Consider the following 20,830-nt stretch of genomic DNA (forward strand, 5'->3'; position numbering starts at 1 on the left):
TCAACATAATATGTAATGATATACAAAATAACAAAATTCCCACATGCCCTCCAACCATACATCTCTCTGAGTCTTCATGGCTGAGTGCCCTTTACCCATTGTTCTTCCTTGACCTGGGAGGGACCTCCCCAATTAGAGCATCCGACATCATCCCAGGAACCAGAAAGTTAACAATGATGTGACACTGTCACCTCGTTTGTAGGTCCTATTTCAGTCTTTCCACTTGCTGGATGTATTAGGCAGTTTGTTGCAGTGACAGGAGAAAGCTGACCAAAAGGAAGCTGGGGAATGTTCTAGTTTGCTTTCAAGTGCTATGGCAAAATACTCTGACCATTGCCAACTTGGGGAGGAAAGGGTTTATTTGGCTTACATCTTGTGGGATACGGTTCATCATGAGGGGGGTCCAAGGTAGGAACTCAGGGCAGGAACCTGGAGCACAGGCCATGGAGGAACGCTGCTTACTGGCTTGTCCCTCTGGCCTGTGCCCAGCCTGCTTTCTTACACAGCTCAGAACCACCTGCCCAGGGGTGGCACCACCCACAGTGGGCTGGACGTTCCCATATCACTCAAAAATCAAGAAGATGCCCCACAGACATGGCCACAGGCCAGTCTGATAGATGAAATTCCCTAGCTGAGGCTTCCTCTTCCCAGATGTGTCAAGTTGACACTAAAGCTGTCCTGCAAAGGCAATATTATCATGGTGGGGAACATGTGGGAGAGACAAGAATCTCACTTCACGGTGGATGGAAGGGAGAAGGGTCTGGGGACAAGATAGACCCTTCGGAGGTGAGCCCTCAGTGTCATGGGTTACCCATTGATGAAATTGGTGCCCTTATGACGCAGTTACCTCCCCATCAGTCAACCGTCAAGTCTTTAATACATAAGCCTTGTAAGGACAGGCTTTGGTTTAAACCATAACATCCACTCATGTCCCTTTCCTGGTTGTATGTCATGCGTGTTAGCTGTCCTAACTCACTGGTGCCTTCCAGTCTGGGATTATTCAACCTCAAATCCCAATTTTTGGTGACAGTAAAGTTTTTCAAGCTTTAACACCTCTCCCATACCCCCTAAGCTAACATGCAGATCCATTTGAGTTTATTGCATGTGTGTTCAAGCACCCTACAAATAAATATAAAATAGCTAAATTTAAGTAAATAAAATCACACTTAAATGTTGTATAGACAGTGGAGTATTCAGCCATTAAGAACGAAATGATGCCATTTGCAGGAGATGGTGGGCTGGAGATCAGGAAGTAAGGCAGATGCAGCAAGACATATACCTCATGCTTTATTACATACGCAGAATTTAGATTTTAAAACCGTGTATCTGGAGCTGAAGAGATGGGTCTGCAGTTAAGGGCACTTGCTGCTCTTCCAGGGGCCCTGAGTTTGGTTCCCAACATCCACATTGGGCAGCTCACAACCACCTGTAACTCCAGCTCCGGGGGATCCAATACCCTTTCCTGGCCTCTTGGGATGCCCAACGCATGTGGCATATACATACACAGACATACATGTAAATAAAAATAAAAATAAATCTTTAAAGAAATATTTAAGTGAAATAAAAGAAGCCGTTCTTGAGGCTGCATAGATCTACCCTTCATGAAGATGCAGTAGAAATTATTCAGTCAGATCTTCTCCTAGACACATTGATTTTAAAAGAGCTGAAGATGACAGAGGAATCCAAAAATAGACATTTTAGAGAACTGCCTCAAAGGGGAGCAGCTTTTGTATTGTCACTACAAATGTGAGAAGCCCCAGTGACTGCTGGGGTGATGACCCACAGGTCCCCGGGCCTCAGAATCCGTAGGACTGAGACCTTGGGGAGACTAATGTCAGCCTGGCTTTCTAGAAATGGACTCGCCACTACTGTGCCATTGCTGACGCCAAGCTGTCCTTTAGCGATGACATTGAACAGAATGTGGAGGAGGAGCTGGTTCAGGTAGGTGGAGACTCACATACCCTTGACTTCTGGAGTGGGGCTCTTCCAGGGAACACCTCCAGGAGACTTCCTCTGTGGCTTGTCTTGTTGGGGTCCTGGACATCAGTGTTAAGGAGCTGTTGCTTTGGGTGCTAAAGCTTTAGCTATAGCTCTTCTTGATTGGTTACCCTGGGGCTTAACCAGTAAGATTGAAGGCGCTTTCCTGCGCTCTGTAGTGAGGAGATGGACTCTCCCTGCCCTGCCCTGCGCCCTCCAGCTGCTGCTCATCTTCAAGTGCAGCCCAGGATGGTTTGGCCCTCAAGCTTCTGGTACTGGGGACCTCTGATCCCCTGTCTTAGGATCCAGTAAGCCACCATCAATGCGAGCTGTCAGGAGAAGGTTGCAGCAGGCAGGGGCAGTGGGAGCTATCACAGCCCCTCACTGAGCTCTTTTGGCCCAGGATACTCCCCCTACAGAGCTGCATTTTGGGAAGAAGTGGTTCCATAAGAAGGTGGAGAGGAGGACCAGCGCTGAAAAACTCCTGCAGGAGTACTGTGCCGAGATGGGGGCCAAGGACGGCACCTTCCTGGTGCAGGAGAGCGAGACCTTCCCCAACGACTACACCTTGTCTTTCTGGTAACCTCACTTCCCCCGTCCTCTGAGGCCGGCAGATGGGAGGCAATGTGGTCAGGCCGCAGCTCCAGCTGCCTCTGGTGAATCCCTATTCTGTCCCTGGCAGGCGGTCAGGCCGTGTGCAGCACTGCAGGATCCGCTCCACCATGGAAGGCGGAACCATGAAGTACTACCTGACAGACAACACCATGTTCAACAGCATCTACGCCCTCATTCAGCACTACCGGGAAACACACCTGCATTGTGCGGAGTTCGAGCTTCGGCTTACCGACCCAGTGCCCAACCCCAACCCGCATGAGTCTAAGCCGTAGGTTCCAGGGTTGGGTGAGAGGCATATGCACATGGGTGACATCCACCAGGGGGTGATATGGGGTTCCTGTTCCCAGGATCCCCTTCACCCAGGGTCCCTTGAAGTCTGAGAATTCCCTGGACCACCACTGGTCCCAGTTCTGCTAGTCAGTACTTTGGTGTCTTTCTCTCTTGTAGCCGCCATGTGGGTGCTGGATTTGAACCCAGGTCTTCTGCAAGAGCAGCCAGTACTCTTAAACACTGAGCCATCTCTCAAGCCCTCTCTTGATTTTTAAGACATTTATATTTTATATGTGTGTGTGTGTGTGTGTGTGTGTGTGTGCGTGTGCGTGTGTGCACATGAGTGCAGGTGCCCACAGAGGCCAGAAAAGAATGCCAGGCCCTCTGTAGCTGCAGTCAGTTGTGAGAGACCCTTCATGGATGCTGGGGAATGAACTCAGGTCCTCTCTAAGAGCTGTATGTGCTCTTAACCACCGAGCCATCCTCTCCAGCCCCCCCGCCCCATTTTCTTTTCTCCCCTCCCTGTCTCCTTTCCCTTCTTCATGATCCTGAGGTCTGGGGCACCTTGATTTCAGAGGCTGGGTGTGCTGGATAGCTTTAGTTGGCAACTTGACACACCTGGGTTGAGGGAGCCTCAATCGAGGAACTGCCTCCATTGGACTGGCCTGTGGCCATGTCTGTGAGGCATTTTCTTGATTGTTGAGGGATGTGGGAGGGCCCAGCCCACCATGGGTGGTGCCGCCCCTGGGCAGGTGGGCCTGTATTATATAAGAAAGCAGGCTGAGCAGGGGCCAGGGGAGCAAGTCAGTAAGCAGCGATGCTCCATGGCCTGTGCCCCAGCTCCTGCCTCCAGGTTCCTGCCATGAGTTCCTATCTTGAGCTCCCTGATGAACTGTGACCCAGGAGTTGTAAGACAAATAAATCCTTTCCTCCCCAAGCTGGTATTGGTTAGCGTGTTTTGTCACAGCAATGGAGAAACGAACTAGGACACTGTCTGCTGATCTCTGTTCTCAGAGTGCCTTCCTGGGGACTGGACAGTGAGGAAGGGAAACAAAATAACTGGAGGGGTTGAGTCCTTTCATTGCTTTATCAGTGAGGGGAATTCCAAGTGATGCCTGGTGAAAAGGTTAACAGTTCTAGAAACGCTGGAGCGGTTTTTCAGCAGATTGCTGCCATCATTTGTGTTTTGGAGGAAGCTGGATGATTTATAGTGACTTTGTTCTCTTACATTTCCTATCTTTTCATGTGGTAACCTTTTCGAACTTGCCATCTCATAGCTTAAAAAAATTATGTATTATTTTTAAATATTTTTGTTTTGTTTTATGTGCATCAGTGTATTGCCTACATATATGTAAGTCCACCTTTGTCATGCAGTACCCACGGAGGTTCGAAGAGGTTGTCAGATCCCCTGGAACTGGAGTCATGGGTGGTTGTTAGCTACCATGTGGATGTGCTGGGAATCAAACCTGGATCCTCTGATAGAGCAGTCAGTGCTCTTAACCATTGAGCCATCGCTCCAGCCCTGCCATTTCATATCTTAATACCCCCAAATCCTTCCAGAGCTCACCTGTGTTCCCTGCCTTAGATATCCCAAGACACTGCTGTAACTCTGCTACCCTTCAGGGATGGTTGGGTGGGCAGAGATACAGGAACTGACTCTCCTGTGCTTCCTGTAGACTCCCTCAATCTCTTGAGGTCCTTATCAAAAATTGCTTTCCCCCAGGCATGGTGGCACAGGCCTGTGATCCTAGCTACTCGGGAAGCTGGGCTGCAGGATGTTTGCAAGTTGAAGGCCAGCCTGCGTTATATAATAGCAAGCTCAAAGTTAGCCTGAAAAACTTAGCAAGACCCTGTCTCAAAAATGAAAACTAATTTTTCAAAAAGTAGCAGAGATTGTAGTTCAGTAGAGTTCTTGCCTAGCACGTGACCTCACGTGACCTCATGTGACCTCAGATCCAATCCCCATACTGTAGTACATAAAATAAAAATTAAATATAAATTGCTGTCCTTGGAGCATGCGTGGCCAGGAAGTCCCAGTGTGATTTCTGTGGCTGTTTCGAGGCCCAGTCGCGGGTGTCCCAGAATCTCAAATCTCAGTACCTCCCCCACAGTGGCAGGTTTACAGTGGGGAGGGCTCTCACCTGCCTGGTTTTTCTGTTCTGGATGCAGATGGTACTACGACAGGCTGAGCCGGGGGGAGGCAGAGGACATGCTGATGTGGATCCCCAGAGATGGAGCCTTCCTCATCCGGAAGCGGGAGGGGACTGACTCCTACGTCATCACCTTCAGGTAGGCCGGTGCCATGGTGTGTGTGGGGTTCGTGCTCCCCAGAGGAGGTGTAAGAAGGGAAGGGGGGGACCTGCTCCACTGTCAACAGCAAGGATGCTGGTAACAGCAGCTTGTGCGTCTCAAGTGCCAAACAGTGTTCTCTCCGTCCTCCCTGTATATTAACTCACTTCACCTTCCAGAAGCTCTAGGGTAGAGGTGTGACCACCATCGTTATTTTCTTTATATATTCTAAAATTTATTTATTACTGTGTGAGTATATGATGTGTGCGTGGGCCCACCTGTGTCATGGGATGCATGTGGAGGACAGAGGACAGTTTGTGGAGTTGCTTCTCAACTTCCACTTCCACGGGTTCTAGAGTTCGAACTCAGGCCATCGGGCCTCTTGTGTGGCAAGTGCTTTACTCAACGAACCATCTTGCCAGCCCAAGCAGGAAACTGAGGCTCAGTAAGGGTCAGTTACTTGTTTATGCCTCTGGGGGTGCTGGGAATTGAATCCAGACAGCCCAGATGTGGACACCTCCCATCAGCACCAGCTGCCTTGCCATCCTCTAGACAGGTGGGATTTCACTCCAGCACCCAGCAGTGACAGTGGAGGATTCGTGGACTGTCCCCCTTCCCTACCTGGGTCTGGGTGTTCTGCTGGTGGCTGATACTCTGTCTTCACTGCAGAGTCTCCTGCCAGAGGCCTGGGGTGGGAGGGAGGGCAGCTGAGGCCTGTGGAGGTCTCCAACTCAGCCTGCCTGGTGATGTGAAAGAGCGAGACGTTTGACTCCGAACTTCATACTGTGGGAGGCAGTGGCAGCTCTGAGCCCATGTGTCTTATGGTAGCAATTACCCGACGTGCAGTGGCTGCCTGGGGTGCCCAGCTTGCTCCTGCATCCCCTCCCCACCCTGTTGCCTTTACTTACCTGTTGACCTGCACCTCTTGCTTTGGGCATTTCCTCTCATTGTGTGTATCCTGCCTGGTCATTGTCACCGCAGCTTGCTGAGGACCTACTGTGGGCCAACTCTAGCCAGAGAGGACTGTGTCTATGTGGCTCTTCTGTTCTTGGTTCTGCCAACAGAAGGGGCCTGGGCGTCTTTCGTGTTTTGCCCTTGACTTTGCTCCTAAAACTCTGAATGACATCTGCTCAGCCTGGAGAGGAGTCAGTGAGTTCGGTTTGTGGGTGTGTTGTGAACATTGCCTGTGCACCTGGCTCCAGGCTGTGGTTGGAGACCCAACTTTTACTGTAGTGTTGACATTTGGGATACTTTTATGTGTTGGTGACAAAACCAGATTCAACTGGCTGAAATACAAAGGGAAATGATGTGTCACTGCAAGGTGGGGGACTGAATTCAGCACTGCCTAAAGTTCTAGCCTCCTGAGGGTCCAGGATGCTCTGGTGCACACTGGTCCTGTCCCGGCCTTGCTGCTCAGGTGGGACAGCATGCAGCTGGCTCTTATTTTGAGGTAATGTTTCATTGTGGAATTGATTTCCATTTTTTAGTGATGTTGAACATTTCTCATTTACCTGTTGGCCATTTGTATGCCTTTTGAGAAATATCTATCAGAAACTTTGCCCATTTCCATTCAGGCTATTTTTGTCGCTGTTAAGTCACTTGAGTTCCTTACAAACTCTGTTCCCAATGTGCAGCTTTCAAACATTCTTCCATTGTGTGGGTGACCTTGTCACACTGTTGGTCCTCTCCTTGACTGCGCAGCTTTTTGGTTTGATACAATCTTGTTTGTCGTGTCAGTTTTTGTGTTCATTACCAGTGCTTTTGGGCTTCTATCTGAGGGATCATCGTCCAGACTCAGGTTGTGGGGTGGTCCCTAGATGTTTTCCTGGAGAGCTTTGATCATTTCAAGTCTCACCTTTGAAGTCTTTATTCCATTTTGAGTTGCGTTTTACATGTGGTATAAGGTATTTTTGATTGTCTGTGTGTTGACATCGTGTTTTCCCCAGCACAGTGTATCGAGGAGACGTCTTTCTGCAACACGTTCTTTGCTCCTTATAGAAAGCCATTGGCCCATAAATCATAGCCTTGAGTCTGGGCTCTCCACCCCATTGCTGGAGGTGTCTGTTTTTCTGCGGACACCTTGCTATTACAGAACTGTAGGATGTTGGAAGTCCAGATTTGTTCTTTTTGCTCAAAATTGCTTTGGTCATTCAGGGTAAACACCTGAACACAGTATTTGTCCATATTCATGAGGCACAGAGTGCTATTTTGGCTCCTTTGTGCGTGGATAGTGATCTTGGGGTACTTAGCATAGTTGTCACCTAAGGCTTTGTCATTTGTATGTGGTGAGTACATGTGAGATACTTTTTAAAAAGAAGACACTCTTGGCTATAAAGTTCAGTTCTAACTTTATTTTCAACCAAAATGTTTCTGTTCCTGCTTTTATGAACTAGTAGACTGAAGAGTCTGTCTTGTTTGGGACTTTTTCTTTCTCTTGGTCCAAAATGGATGAAAAGAATAATTTATATTCTTTTTGAAGAGAAAATTCATTGAAACCGAATTTGGGCAAAGATTTCAGGATTTGGGGACCACTCAGAATTCTAGAGCAAGGATCAGAAAGCACTTTCTAGAGAGGCCTGTGGAGTAAATGCTTTCGGTTTCGCAGGTCATATGGTCTCTGTTGCACCCCTGCAGCACTGCTGACCTTAAGAGAAAATGACTGTGGTGAAGATACAAATGAACAATGGATGTGTTTCAATAAAACTTTATTTATGAAAATACATGGGGATGGCTACATGGGACTTAGCTTGCCGTCTCCTGATCTGGGCACCTCCGAAGTCAAGCTCTGTGTTTCGGGAGGAGCTAGCAGGTTAGCAAGAGATGCTGAGTGTTGAGCATAATACACAGATTCTTCCAGATTTGAGCAGAAAAGACCCATGTTTTCATTGCTGATGTTCTTGCTTTCTGTTTCGTTCATCAAGTTGCCTAAGAATGGATAACAAGGTTATGACTGATTGTTGGGGCTCTCGTAGCAATTGTGTAGCTGGAGAGTCCTCAGAAGTTAACCCCATGTGGTCTTAGAAAAATTTGAACATCAGTAGCGCCCACTGGACTAGAACTCACTATGTAGACCAGGCTGTCCTTGAACTCACAAAGATCCGCCTGTTCCTGCCTTCCAAGTGCTGGGGTTAAAGACATGTGCCACCGTACCTGGCCTCAGAGTTGTTCTTATAACTTAAGCTGGTCATAGATACCTATAAGCTCAGTAGCTAAGAACATTGGAAAAAATCAGTACTAATTTCATGTTTGGAGCCCTCTTTGACCATGAGAACTGTACCCAAGAATAACGGTGTGCTGAGGAATGAAGAACAAGAATCCAAATCTGCTTACAGACAGAAAATTAGAACAATAAATAAAATATTTTTAAAATTAAAAAATGATACATTGGGAACACTGGGCTTTGTTAGTTGGGGTGTGACTTACTGTGTCACCTACAGCAGTTATTTAACTGCTCCGAGCTTTGGTTTTACTTACTCGAAAATGCTTGTGATGCCTGCTCTGATTACCTCACAAGGCTGTGGCAATGTTCAAAGGCTGTTGAAGGTTTGGTGCTCTGTAAGTTGGAGAAACAATTTTGTTAGAAATAGTTGAAGTTACTGTGGGAAGAATAAGTGCCATGAAGCTCCATCTTTCAATATTAGTGAGGCTGTTGTTGGAGATGCAAAATATGTTCTTATTGTGTGGCAATTACACTTTGATAAAGTTTGTTGTTAATCTATAAGGGAAGAAATGTACCTATAGTCTCTTGTCCCTTTCACCCTTGGAGGACACCTCCCTCCTGGAGGTCCTGAAAATGCAGTGAGTTATAATTTGGGGAAAGGAACTTTTACCGAAAACATCCTGCACCTTTTAACTCTTGGCACAAGTCTTTATGTGACAGTATCTAGCTAGTGATGCCATTTTAAAAGGCAACAGGTATTGTTTGACCATCTTCCGAAAGGCCTGTTGGCTCATAGCAGAAAACTGGAGAAACGGCCAGGGAGCCTTGCTAAGGAGCAGGCTGTTCCAGCAGTTTTGACCCAGAGTCTGATCTCTTCCACAGGTCACTTGGCAGTTTACAACTGCTGAGAAGCTGGACTCGCCCTACTTGGGAATGCCACTTTGACTTCTGCAGGACATCTTTCTACAACCTCACCATGAGCCCAACAGCAAAGCATGTGTCCTCCAACTGTCTCTCTCCTAGGCTCTAGTGGTACATGAAAACTTGGCTTAGGCTGTAAACCAAAGAGTTTGTCCTGGGAAAGGGTACTTGCTCCTGCTTAGTTGACAAGGGACTCTGCCTAGCTTGGAGCCTGTCTATCGCATCACTGGAGATCAAGTAAGAGGCATGGGCTATGGCATGAGGTGAAGGGGTTCAGCGCTTAAGGGAATCATGAGAATCTAGCAGACAGGTCAGAGGACAGTGGACAAAAGGACAGAGCTTAGAAAATAATGTGTAGGTGTGGGTGAGGTATGAGATTTTCAGTTTCTTTAAGCCTGAAAAGAAATGATTCAATAACACAACGGGCTCTTCAGCTTGTACAATACTAGGTGATCACAGAGAATAGACCCAAGGGGTCATCAGCAAGGCTTCTCAATCTCAGGCTGTTCCCAAAAGCTTTGAGACTCCTGGGTCCCACTCTACCACCAAGGACCTGGGCAATCAACCCCATGGCATATTGTCAGCCTTGTCTAAGTGAATCAGGGAATTCTTATGAAATTAATGAAGTGGTCAGGAACGGACTGTATTTTAGGTAGAGTTGAAAGCAGTCACAATAATGATGTAACTGAATAAAGGGACGAATGATGAACTCTTTTTTAGGTATGAAAACAGCTACATTCATTTGTCAAAAGAAATATATGTGTGAACGGTGTGTGTGTGTGTGTGTGTGTGTGTGTGTGTGTGTGTGTGTGTAGCTTAAAAGTCTTGGTCCACTTGAAATTTAACTAACTTCTGAAAAATAAATGGAGTAAGCTTACACCCAAGAATGCCTGAAGACATAATTAATTATATACATTCATTTTGTATTTACTTTAGTTTGGTGATTTCAGTCAGTCCTCTGATTAATGACATTAAAGAACCAATTTGAACACAAAAATGTACTTGCCAATGTTTATAGAAGTAAGGAAGTATAAAAAAAATCTTTTACTTCTAAATCTGAGTGAAAGAGAAAACTATTCCATAGGTAAGATATATTGCAGGACATTTGTTCTGTTGAGACTAAACATCCAGCCAAAAGAAAGAATTTCAGGACTTCCAAGGCAGTAGGATTGGATGTGCACAAATTGACAGCTCCAAAAAGTGAAGGGGGCAGAGAAAAGTTCTCTGAGGGACATGAGTGAGGAAAGGGGGTGGAAAATGGAGCATCAGATTTAGACAAAGGGCTCTGCTGGGGCTGGGGTAGGGGCTGAGGGTACGTCTTCCTTCCTCCCCCCTCACAAACCCTCCATGACTCTTCTCTGCTCCGTGATGCAGACCTGGGACTATAGTGAGGCCCGCACAACCTCCACCCTCAGTCATCCCACTCAGCCATGCAATTCAGACTATGGAGAAGGTTCTCTCTTTTCTGAGTAATGATACTGAACTGTGTGATTGGTCTTTGGCTCAATACTCCTAGTACTGACCTATTGTATCTTTCTGAGTGCAGTGGGATTGCTTCTTCTGTGCTTGTGGTACCTGATAAAGAAGCCGGTCTTATCACTGTAGGAAAAGCAAGACATCGGAAAAGTGAGGAAGTTTGGGGAAGCGCCCAGGAAAGGCCCTTTATTGATGCCCCATTTCTACTGCCACATTACTGGATGAGTTTGATGAGTTTAGTTGTCTCAGAGAGATGTTTGAGGTGTTAGGATAAGGAGAGAACTTTTGTCCTGGAGTATTAGGCCTGGCAGGAGGTGCCAGGAGGACCAAGGTTTTCATCTGAATCCCACACTCTATCTCTCTGGATGTAGTTGGAGTTTTCAGGGTGAAGAGGCAAACACTGATGACTGGCCTTGATGTCTTAGTTCCAGTCAGCAGGTTCTCTGAAGGATAGCAGCCTTTCCTGACACGATCCCATGCCCTGCTCCCACCACACATGTCCCTTCACCAAGCCTTCCACTAACTAAGGGTTGGTCAGGATGCAGTGCTGACCACTGAGAACTCTGAGCAGAACCTGGAACCTGAGCTCTGTCCCCCAGGACACAGAGTTTTCTAAGGGAGCACGGCTCTGGCTGCTGGCTTCATTGTCTGTGCCACTGTATAAAAGGGCTTGTATATGAGATCCTCAAGTATAAACCTCACAAAATCCTCCTTTAGCTTCACAAAGAAGGAAAAATTGACAATATCATCTTTAAAAGTTAATAAGTGAAAGGAAAAAAATTATTTGTAGTGGGGATTCACATTATTCTTGGATAATAAATGTCTGAGTTTCCTAAAAAGAAAATAGTAAGAAAAGTTAGTCCCATACCCTCATTCCTATCTTTTTCTTTGTAGCATCAGGGAAGAATCAAGAGGAGAAAGGTTACAGTTGTTTGACCTGAGCCCTTCAAGGTGCCCTCTTCTGTTCTTTCCATGAGGTCCCATTACCTGATCCATTACCTGATGATGTCCTTTGTGAGATACAGTCTCTCTCAGGAAACATCTCAGAGAAGAGGCTCACAGAGTCACAACCTGAGACACTTCTCAGAATCCCTGCTCTTCCAAGCCATGGCCATGAAGCAGGGGGAGACCTGGGTGGTGGGTCCTTCTCCTTGCAGGCCAAGAGATGCCTAGAAAGGACTAATGGTTGCTTGGAGCCTTGACTTCTGTTTCCTGACTTCATGTAAAGTGCTTTGTTTCTGGGTGCTCAGACATTCCTGAGGCAACCACTGATGTATGTGCTTTATATAGTCACTTTAAGCATTACATGGCATGATGTATGTGAAGATAGTTTTTAATTGAAGCCACACATATATGTGAACATTCCTTCTAAATTTTTAAAAATTACGTGTATGGGGGCTGGAGAGGTGGCTCAACAGTTAAGAATACTGTCTGCTCTTGCAGAGAACCTGGGTCCAATCCCCAGCATCCACACGGCAGCTAACAACCATCCATAATTCCAGTTCCAGGGAATCTGACGCTCTCTTCTGACCTCTGTGAGCATTGCATGACATGGACGCATTTACACATACTCATACACATAAAGCAAAAATAATAAATACAAATTTAAATACGTGTATGTACTTGTGTGGAGGTAAATACTTGTGAGTGAAGGTGTCTGAAAGGCCAGAAGAAGGTGGCAGAGTCCCTGAAGCTGGAGTTACAGGCAGTTGTGAACAGCCCAACACAGGTGCTGGGCACTGAACTTGGGTCCTTTGCAAGAACATCAGGTGCTCTTAATCACTTAGCCATCCCTCCAGACCCAAAATGTGGACATTCTTAATGTCATCTTTAATCATCTGAGTGACCATGTCCTCTGATTTGTCCGGCTTTAAGACAAATATTTTAAGTGTTTCCCATAAAGGGCTTTGTATATAATCCTTATACTTAAACCTTTAATTACTTTCCTGTTGCTGTGATAAAGTACCCTGACCAAAGCAACTAAAGGAAGAAGGAGTTTGTTTTTGCTCACAGTTCAAGGGTATGGTCCATCCTGGTAGGGAAGTCATGGTGAGGGAGGTGGTCATATTGCCTCTGCAGTGAGGAAGCAGAAGGCAAGGAATGCATGTGCTCAGTCACCTTTTGTCTCTGTATGCAGTCCAGGACCCTGGTACATGGAATAGTGCTGCCACATTCTAGAACTAGTCCTCCTAGTTCTAGAAAGTGCTTCACAGCGTGCACAGGATCTATGGGAGTCTAATTCCCATCAAGCTGACAATTGAGATTAGCCATCACAATTACATGTAAACTTCTGTCCTTGTTTTTCAGATTGGAGAACTTTTCAGAGAGAAGCAGAAGGGGAAAAGTAATCTAGTCTAAAAAAGGTGATTGAAGTCTTTTTTTCTTTATCCTTGTCCCTTTAAAAGAATGTTCTGTGTACACAAGAGTTCAGTGCAGCCTGTCCTGGTCTTGGTAGGGATAACTAGTGAATGGAAGCTTTGCAGAGACTTATGAGGTCACAGGTGTAAGGGACCGTAAAGGTGATAACAGGCTTCAGGTGACCTTATCTCCGATAGGCCACTGTGTGCTGGTCCTTTCAGCAGCTTGTGCTTTCTTCTTCTGAAAGACTAAGTGTGAGCATGATCTGTCACTGTTGCTGTGCCAAAAGACTGACCAAAAGCAACCTGGAGAGGAAAGGTTTATTTCATGCTGCAACTCCCAGGCCACAATCCATTACTGAGGGTAGGACCCAGAGGCAGGAAAAAAAAAAAATAGAAACCGTGGAGGAACACTGCTTACTGGCTTGCTCTCCTGGCTCGCTAGGCCACCTTTCCTATATAGGCCAGGCCCACCCGCCCAGGGATAGCACCACCCACAGATCAATTAGCAACTAGGAAAAAAAGGCCTACAGACATGCCCACAGGCCAGTCTGATGGAGGAAATTCCTCAATTAAGATTCCTTCATCTTGAGTGTGTTCTAAGTGTATGTCAAGTTGACAAAAACTATGATCATCATGATACCAGCCTCTTTCTGTAATTGCTGGGTCCATGACTCTTCTGCTGAAATTGGTTGCCTACTGACTGGCATCAGTGGAGCAAGTTGCACCTCCTCTGTCCCCTTTGACTTCCATGGCTCCTGTGGCTGTCATCAAACTCTCTGACCGCCACTTTTTCAGAAACCCCTCCTGGAGAGCAATGCCAGCCAATCTGCCTGAGCCTTCTCATCTTCCCCTCCATTCTATCACCAATTCACCTCCTTGAGGGACTTTCTTCCATTCTCAGCACTTGGCAGTTCTCTGTCACCAAAATCTAGTCCTCTTTTGTATTTGAAATTCCTAGTGAATTATTTCCTACCCCAACTACACCTCTTCCCTCCTTGATAACACTTTACACTCAGAAAGATAATCTCATTTATCCAGCCAGAGACCATTTTGTCTCTCACAGTAAAAGCACGGAGTGTTCAGGCATGGCAGGTTCACAATTTTTTTGTCTTTTTTTGAGACAGGGTCTCCCTGTAGCTCCAACTGCCCTGGAACTCAAGTTTGTAGGCCAGGCTGGCCTTGAACTCACAGAGATCTGCCTGCCTTGCCTCCGAAGTGCTGGGTTTAAAGGCCTGCGGCACCATAGCGAAACTGAATGTAGAGGTAATGAACCACTTTGCTAGGCAGAAGAAATTTCAAGGCTGGACAGTATTCAGGCTGGTGCTGAAGAAGCAACTGTACTGTTAAAGAATCAGCCGTTATTGCAGAGGAAGCGCCTTGATGCACTGGATAGGAAAAGCATCTTGAGGGCAAAATGCTACCATGAGAGGCTCCATCTCATGCTGGCAAGACCACCTATGTAGAACTGGTTTTGAAGGCAGGAAACAAGCATAACTGAGGTCATGGCATCTTACTCCATGGTGAGCCACTGTGGTGGTTTCAATGGAAATGTCCCCATAGGCTCCAAGTGTTTGGACATTTTGTCCCCAGATGATGGTGCTGTTTGGGGAGGTTTTAGAAGGTGTGGCTACCCTGGAGGACTGAGGGTGGGCTTACAGAGTTCTTAAGCCTTGCCAGATCTCCAGTTGCTCTCTTGCTTCCTGTGCCTGCATGATGATGTGAGAGCTTAGTTTCTGCTGCTCCTGCTCCAGCCACCTCCAGCCACCATGCCTCCCCGCCATGACGGACTGTAATTCCCCTGGAACTGTAAGCTCAAATTGCTTGGGTCAGTGTTTCTATCACAGCAACAGAAAAGTGACTAATACAGCCAGAGGCCAAGCAATGTGTGCCAGGTTCAGAGTTCCCGCAGGGAGGTCCTGTGAGGCCACTGAATAAAGCTGTGCAGGTGAAGTCTAGGTTGCTGTGGAGACCCCAGGATGCAGCTCTAACCCAGACGTTAGAGCTGTGGGACATCTGCTGAGGAAAGCTCCAAGCATGGAGTGTTGGAGCCAGCTCAATGGAGGCTGTGCGTGTTGGAGAAGTGGGGTTACCTAGACCCCTTTGGAGTTCAGATTACATTATGAACTGTGGGCCATGGGTCTGCTGTTTGACGTACTGGATCTTATTTTGCTCTAGTTTGACTGTTCTACCCTAATTCTTCCATTTTGGGAAAGGAATATTTACTCTGTGCCACTTTAAGTTAGATTATCTGTTTTTATTTTACAGGACCTCAAAGACTTTGGACTTTTAATGTTGGAATTGTTAAAGACAATGGGGACTTAGAAAGTTGGATTGAATGCATTTTGTAACACAGTCGTGAACCTATGGGGCAAAGGGAGAAGATTATGGCCCAAAAGTGCTGTTCAGGTATTGAGTTGACAAGGAGTACAGTTATGATGGTTAGTGTTGCTACAGATACAGAATTCTAGAATCACGTGTGAGATGGGCCTCTGGGCATGCTGGTGGAGGACTATATTGATAGTGGTGAGGTGGGAAGACCTGCCACTTTGGGTGGCAGTATTCCCTGGCTGGCTCCTGGACAGTGTAAGTGGAGAGAGGGAGCTGAGCAGCAGTGTGGTTCATCCACTGCTGCAGGTGCAATGTGATCAGCTTCCTCAAACTCCAGCCCTGTAATGATGGACTCTCTGTGACCTTGAACTGTGGACTGAAATAAGCCCTTTCTCTTAAATTTGCCAGAGTACTTTATCACAGCAAAAGAAAAGAAACTAAGACAGATGCAATAGCAGATTAAATTGGCAAACATTTTCCAGATGTTCTGCAAAGTGTACTAGATGCTGAGCAAAGAAAACAAAAACAAAATCCCCCAAACACATGGTCCTCTCACTCAAGCAGCACAGGTGATGGTGTAACCAGGACATCTGCAATACACTACATGGTGCTTCTCGACCTAAGTTCTTATTACGTAGATACAAAACTGGAAAATCCTGGACCTGTGCAGTGTTCCCCCCCCCTTTTCTTCTGAATCAGAGCTGTTAAGATGTTTCAGTAATAAGTGCATTTGGTTTGCTTTCTCCCTTGCTGTCCTCAAAAGCAAATGTTTCTTTGGAAATCTGAAGACCTTGCTCCAGAACTGCTGATTACAGGTGAGATGTGATGACGGGAGAGCACAGGGAGGGGTGAGTCACACCAGCAACTCTGGTTTGCAAGTAACCCAGCATGTTCTTCAGTACTGTGAGACTAAGTACGTTAGGAAGTGGACAGCAAGCTTCAAAAAGCAATGGGAAAAGGGTTTAAGGATTCAACTGTGTCAAAGCTGGGGCACCTGAGATCACACATTGGCTGACAGTATGGACTAGCTCCTAGTGCTGCTGTCACAAACTTCCACAAGGCAGGTGACTGAAAAAACCAGAAATCTAGTCCCCATGTGGGTGGCAAGTAGACACCCAAGACGAAGTTATCAGCATTCACACGTTTCCCTGAACCATGTGGGGAAGAAGCTTCTGCATGGTTGCCTCACGGCTTCCTGTATCAAGCCCTGCCACTCCTCAGCTACTGGCTCACTGCTGGCTCGTGACTCCATCTGCTTGGTAGTCACAAAGCTGTGACACTATTCCCTGTTGCTCCCCTCCTCTTCTGGGGACACTAGTTGAGGTCAAGGGTAGATGGATCTACCTCCTCTCCCCACCGATTCAAATCCAGGTGTATTTCATCTCCACTCCTGGACCACTGTTCCTGCATCCCAGACCACGCTGCCTCAGGCTGGTCGTTTGTGCTGATTCTGATTCACATATATGAGTGTAGTGCCTACAGGTATGTAAGTGCACCTACGTTTTGCAGTACCCATGGAGATCAGAAGAGGGTGTCGAATTCTCCTGGAACTGATGTTACGGATGGTTGTCAGCCACCACGTAGGTGCTGGGAATCAAACCTGGGTCCTCTGCGCTGAGCCATCTCTCCAGCCCCAGAATTCAATTTATTTTTATTTTTATTATTACTATTTTTATTGAACTTTTAAAATTTCATACAGTATTTCCCACTCACATGCAGACCCCTTCCTCCATCCATGCCCCCCCCCAACCCTATGAAATCTGCCATACATGGGGAGTTCTATTCATTCAGGTGTTCTGGTTTGTTTCTCCATTGCTGTCACAAAATACTCTGACCAATACCAACTTGGGCGGGAAAGGGTTTATTTGGCTTACATCTCCTGGGTCACAGTTCATCAGGGAGGAATGGAGGAATGCTGCTTACTGGCTTCGTCCCCTGGCCTGTGCTCAGCCTGCTTTCTTAGACAAGATAGGCCCACCTGCCCAGGGGTGGCACCACCCACAGTGGGCTGGGCCCTCCTACATCACAGTCAAGAGAATACCTCACAGACATGGCCACAGGTCAGTCCAATGGGGAGGCAGTTCCCCAATTGAGTCTCCCTCTACCCAGGTGTGTAAAGCTATCCAGCAGAGTACCACAGTACCCAAATGTCTTTCAGTATAAGTGCATCCACTGGGGTCTAGTCAGCCCATCCAGTGGTCATATGTAAATAATACTCTCCCTTACCCAGTAGCAATCAGTCTCAAATAGTTCTCAATCTGTTGAGACCCACCACCTATTTCTCACCTCCCCTTTGGGCCTTTGTTTAGTTGAGCTGACTTGGGTCCTGCTTTTGATTGCACCGTTGCCATAGGCTCACATGAGCAAGGTTCCAGTGACCTGGAAACCTCCACCTCCTGTTCATGAACCAGCCCTGGCTCGAACAATCTTTCCACCTCCTCTTCCGTGATGGTCCCTGAGCCGTGGGTGGGTGAAGTTCCATATAGGAGTCCCATCCTACACTCTAGTCTCTTATTCTCTAAAACTTGGTCAGTTGAGGCCTTCTGTGTGCATCACACTCTGAGCATGGCAACATCAGAGTTATCTCAGTGGCTTACTCCTACCAGGATCACATTCTCTTCACCTAATCACCCTCTCATTTTCACCAGGAATGATTCCTTTCATCTGATATCAATAACATGGAATCTGGCCTTATTTATTTCCTTGCCTTAATTTATAAGAAATTCATGCTAGTCTGCTCAGTGTGCTCTGTCCCCCGTCTCTCCAGCTCCACTGCTTCCTGTCCTCCCAGCATACCAAGTAACCGACCTAATGCTTTATCTGCCTCTCTGTTTTGCCAACACATATTTTTCCTTAACTCACCCTAGTCCATGTTGCCTGCTCCATTTCACCTCCCTCCATTGTTTCCACTGCACTTGTCCTCCAACTTCCTCTTGTGCACCCGGACCACACTTCCCCAGCACACTCTTTCTCACTGCCTATGCTGTGTTCTCTAACTTTCCCTTTTCCACCCAGTGCACCACAGTCCCTTCCTGACCTAATTCCACACAAAGCTCTGCTCCCTAACTCACCCTAGTCCACCCTGTTCCTGTAGTCCAACTCACATGCTCCTTCCTCTCCTTTCCTCACCACTTGCTTTTCTAGCACCTCCTGGCCTATCACCCACCTTGGTCCATCCCTGACCATAGTCAGCCTCCACCTGGTCTACCAGCCCTCAGTATTCCCCACTTTGCTCTAGTCCACCTAGTGTGACGTGTACCCTAGTGTGCGTCAGTCATTAGTGTGTACTCCAGTGTACCCTAGTGTGCCTCAGTCATTAGTGTGGACTCCAGTGTACCCTAGTGTGCCTCAGTCATTAGTGTGGACTCCAGTGTACCCTAGTGTGCCTCAGTCATTAGTGTGGACTCCAGTGTACCCTAGTGTGCCTCAGTCATTAGTGTGGACTCCAGTGTACCCTAGTGTGCCTCAGTCATTAGTGTGTACTCCAGTGTACCCTAGTGTGCCTCAGTCATTAGTGTGTACTCCATGTACCGTAGTGTGCCTCAGTCATTAGTGTGTACTCCATGTACCGTAGTGTGCCTCAGTCATTAGTGTGTACTCCATGTACCGTAGTGTGCCTCAGTCATTAGTGTGTACTCCATGTACCGTAGTGTGCCTCAGTCATTAGTGTGTACTCCATGTACCGTAGTGTGCCTCAGTCATTAGTGTGTACTCCAGTGTACCGTAGTGTGCCTCAGTCATTAGTGTGTACTCCATGTACCGTAGTGTGCCTCAGTCATTAGTGTGTACTCCAGTGTACCCTAGTGTGCCTCAGTCATTAGTGTGTATGCTAGTGTGCCTCAGTTATTCCACGCCCCACCTCACCTTATTCTATAAGGCACCTTGTTTTCTAGATCAATCTTGTCTGCTACTGTCTGGTCTGTTCACACAACAGACCATGTTCCCCACCTTTCCCTAATTCAGAAAACTGAACCCTTTCCCCAACTGAATTTCAACCAGGACTGTCCAGCTGCCCAGTTCATCCTTGTCTGCCTTCACCTATCTTATCAATGCAGCCTGCTCCCCAACATACTCTGTCTTCCGCCATCTGACCTGCTAGAAGACCTGATTCCCCAACTCACCACAGTTGAGCACTGTGTGAGCTGTCCACCTACCCTGCTTCCCATTTCATTCTGTTCTATCTAGTGGGCCTTGTTTCCCAACTCATCCTAGTGTATGATCACCTAATCTGTCAGCCTACCTGTTCCCAAACTTGTATTTCTGCCAACAGCACCCAGCCCCACAGCTGAGCCTCGTCTACAGTATGTTCTGTTCCCCATCACACCCTACTCCACTAGCTTGCCCACTTGCCCAAATCACTCTAGTCCCCTCTTTTCGAAATCACTGTACTCTACCAATGGTTCACTGGCCAGCCTGCCAGATCATCAATAACCCAAATGCCCCTGTTCCCCTATCCCAGGCCTATTGCTGTATGACAGTATTTCTTGGGTGACAAGAAAAAAGTCTGCTTACCCCAGATAGAGAACCAATGAGAGACCAAAGTAAGGATACCAAGAAAGTCCAAATTGGTGAATAAATGAGTTTTTTTGTGGTTACTTAGAGGAATATGGGTGAGGGCTTACTTATACGATCAGGAATGACCCAAAGACAGTTGTATCACCAAAAGCCGACTCCAGTATGGGTGAGAGCTCATGAAAGCTGGAAACTTGGAGGTCCTGCACAACCTGCTCAATAGGTTAGAGTCTCTTTTTCTAGGCAGCTCAGTTGGTCTAAGCCTCTTTGAGCCAGCTTGCTTGGTCTCTGCCTTATCTGGGCAGGTCAGCTGGTCTGAGAGGATCTCAGCAGTCCTTACTGGTGGGGGAGAGGGGGGCTAGTTCATTTAGTCACTTTCAGAGACTTTCTGAAGCTTCCTACAGGATGGGATGTTTGGCCTCCTTTTAGAACGTCCTGTGTCTTAAGGAGTTTCCCTTCAAAGTGAAATGTTTTATCTCAGAGGAGATTGCCACTCACCTGAGAGCCTGTCCTGTTCTCTCCCTCAGCCTCTTGTGTTTACCATACATTGTTGATCAGTTCTCCCTTAATCCTCCAAGACTCCCGTCACCCAAGTCTTGTTGATCCCTAAGATCTCATGTTAATATTCCAATATAAAACAATATAATACAATTTTGAAAGTCCCTCAATCTTTAAAAAACGTAAGCTCTTTACAAATTTGACAACTCTTTAAAATATCCAAAGTCTTTTAACTGTGGGTACCTATAAAACAAAAAGAAAGCTAAATCCTTTGTTATTTCAAAAGGGAAGACCATGGACACCTAAACAAAATCAAAGTCCAGCAAGGAAGCTCATTGTCTGACATCTGGGATTGACTCATGACCTTCTGGGCTCCTAAGGAATTGGTTAGCATACACAGCTTGTCTGGTAGGCTTGTGCTGGC

The 20,830-nt window shown here is 46.8% G+C and overlaps 1 protein-coding gene across 1 annotated transcript in view; it reads left to right on the forward strand.

Annotated features, from left to right (window-relative positions):
* LOC103725694 (1-phosphatidylinositol 4,5-bisphosphate phosphodiesterase gamma-2-like) overlaps positions 1-5,155 on the forward strand; it is an 89,163-nt gene extending 84,008 nt beyond the window's left edge. Inside the window, 4 exon segments of the mRNA XM_017795570.1 lie at positions 1,852-1,941; positions 2,381-2,556; positions 2,660-2,860; positions 5,032-5,155. Coding sequence (XP_017651059.1) covers positions 1,852-1,941; positions 2,381-2,556; positions 2,660-2,860; positions 5,032-5,155 — 591 coding nt within the window.
* Positions 5,156-20,830: the final 15,675 nt, after the last annotated feature.

Source organism: Nannospalax galili, unplaced genomic scaffold, assembly GCF_000622305.1.
Source record: "Nannospalax galili isolate Female #2095 unplaced genomic scaffold, S.galili_v1.0 scaffold568, whole genome shotgun sequence".
In the NCBI taxonomy this organism is placed as follows: domain Eukaryota; kingdom Metazoa; phylum Chordata; class Mammalia; order Rodentia; family Spalacidae; genus Nannospalax; species Nannospalax galili.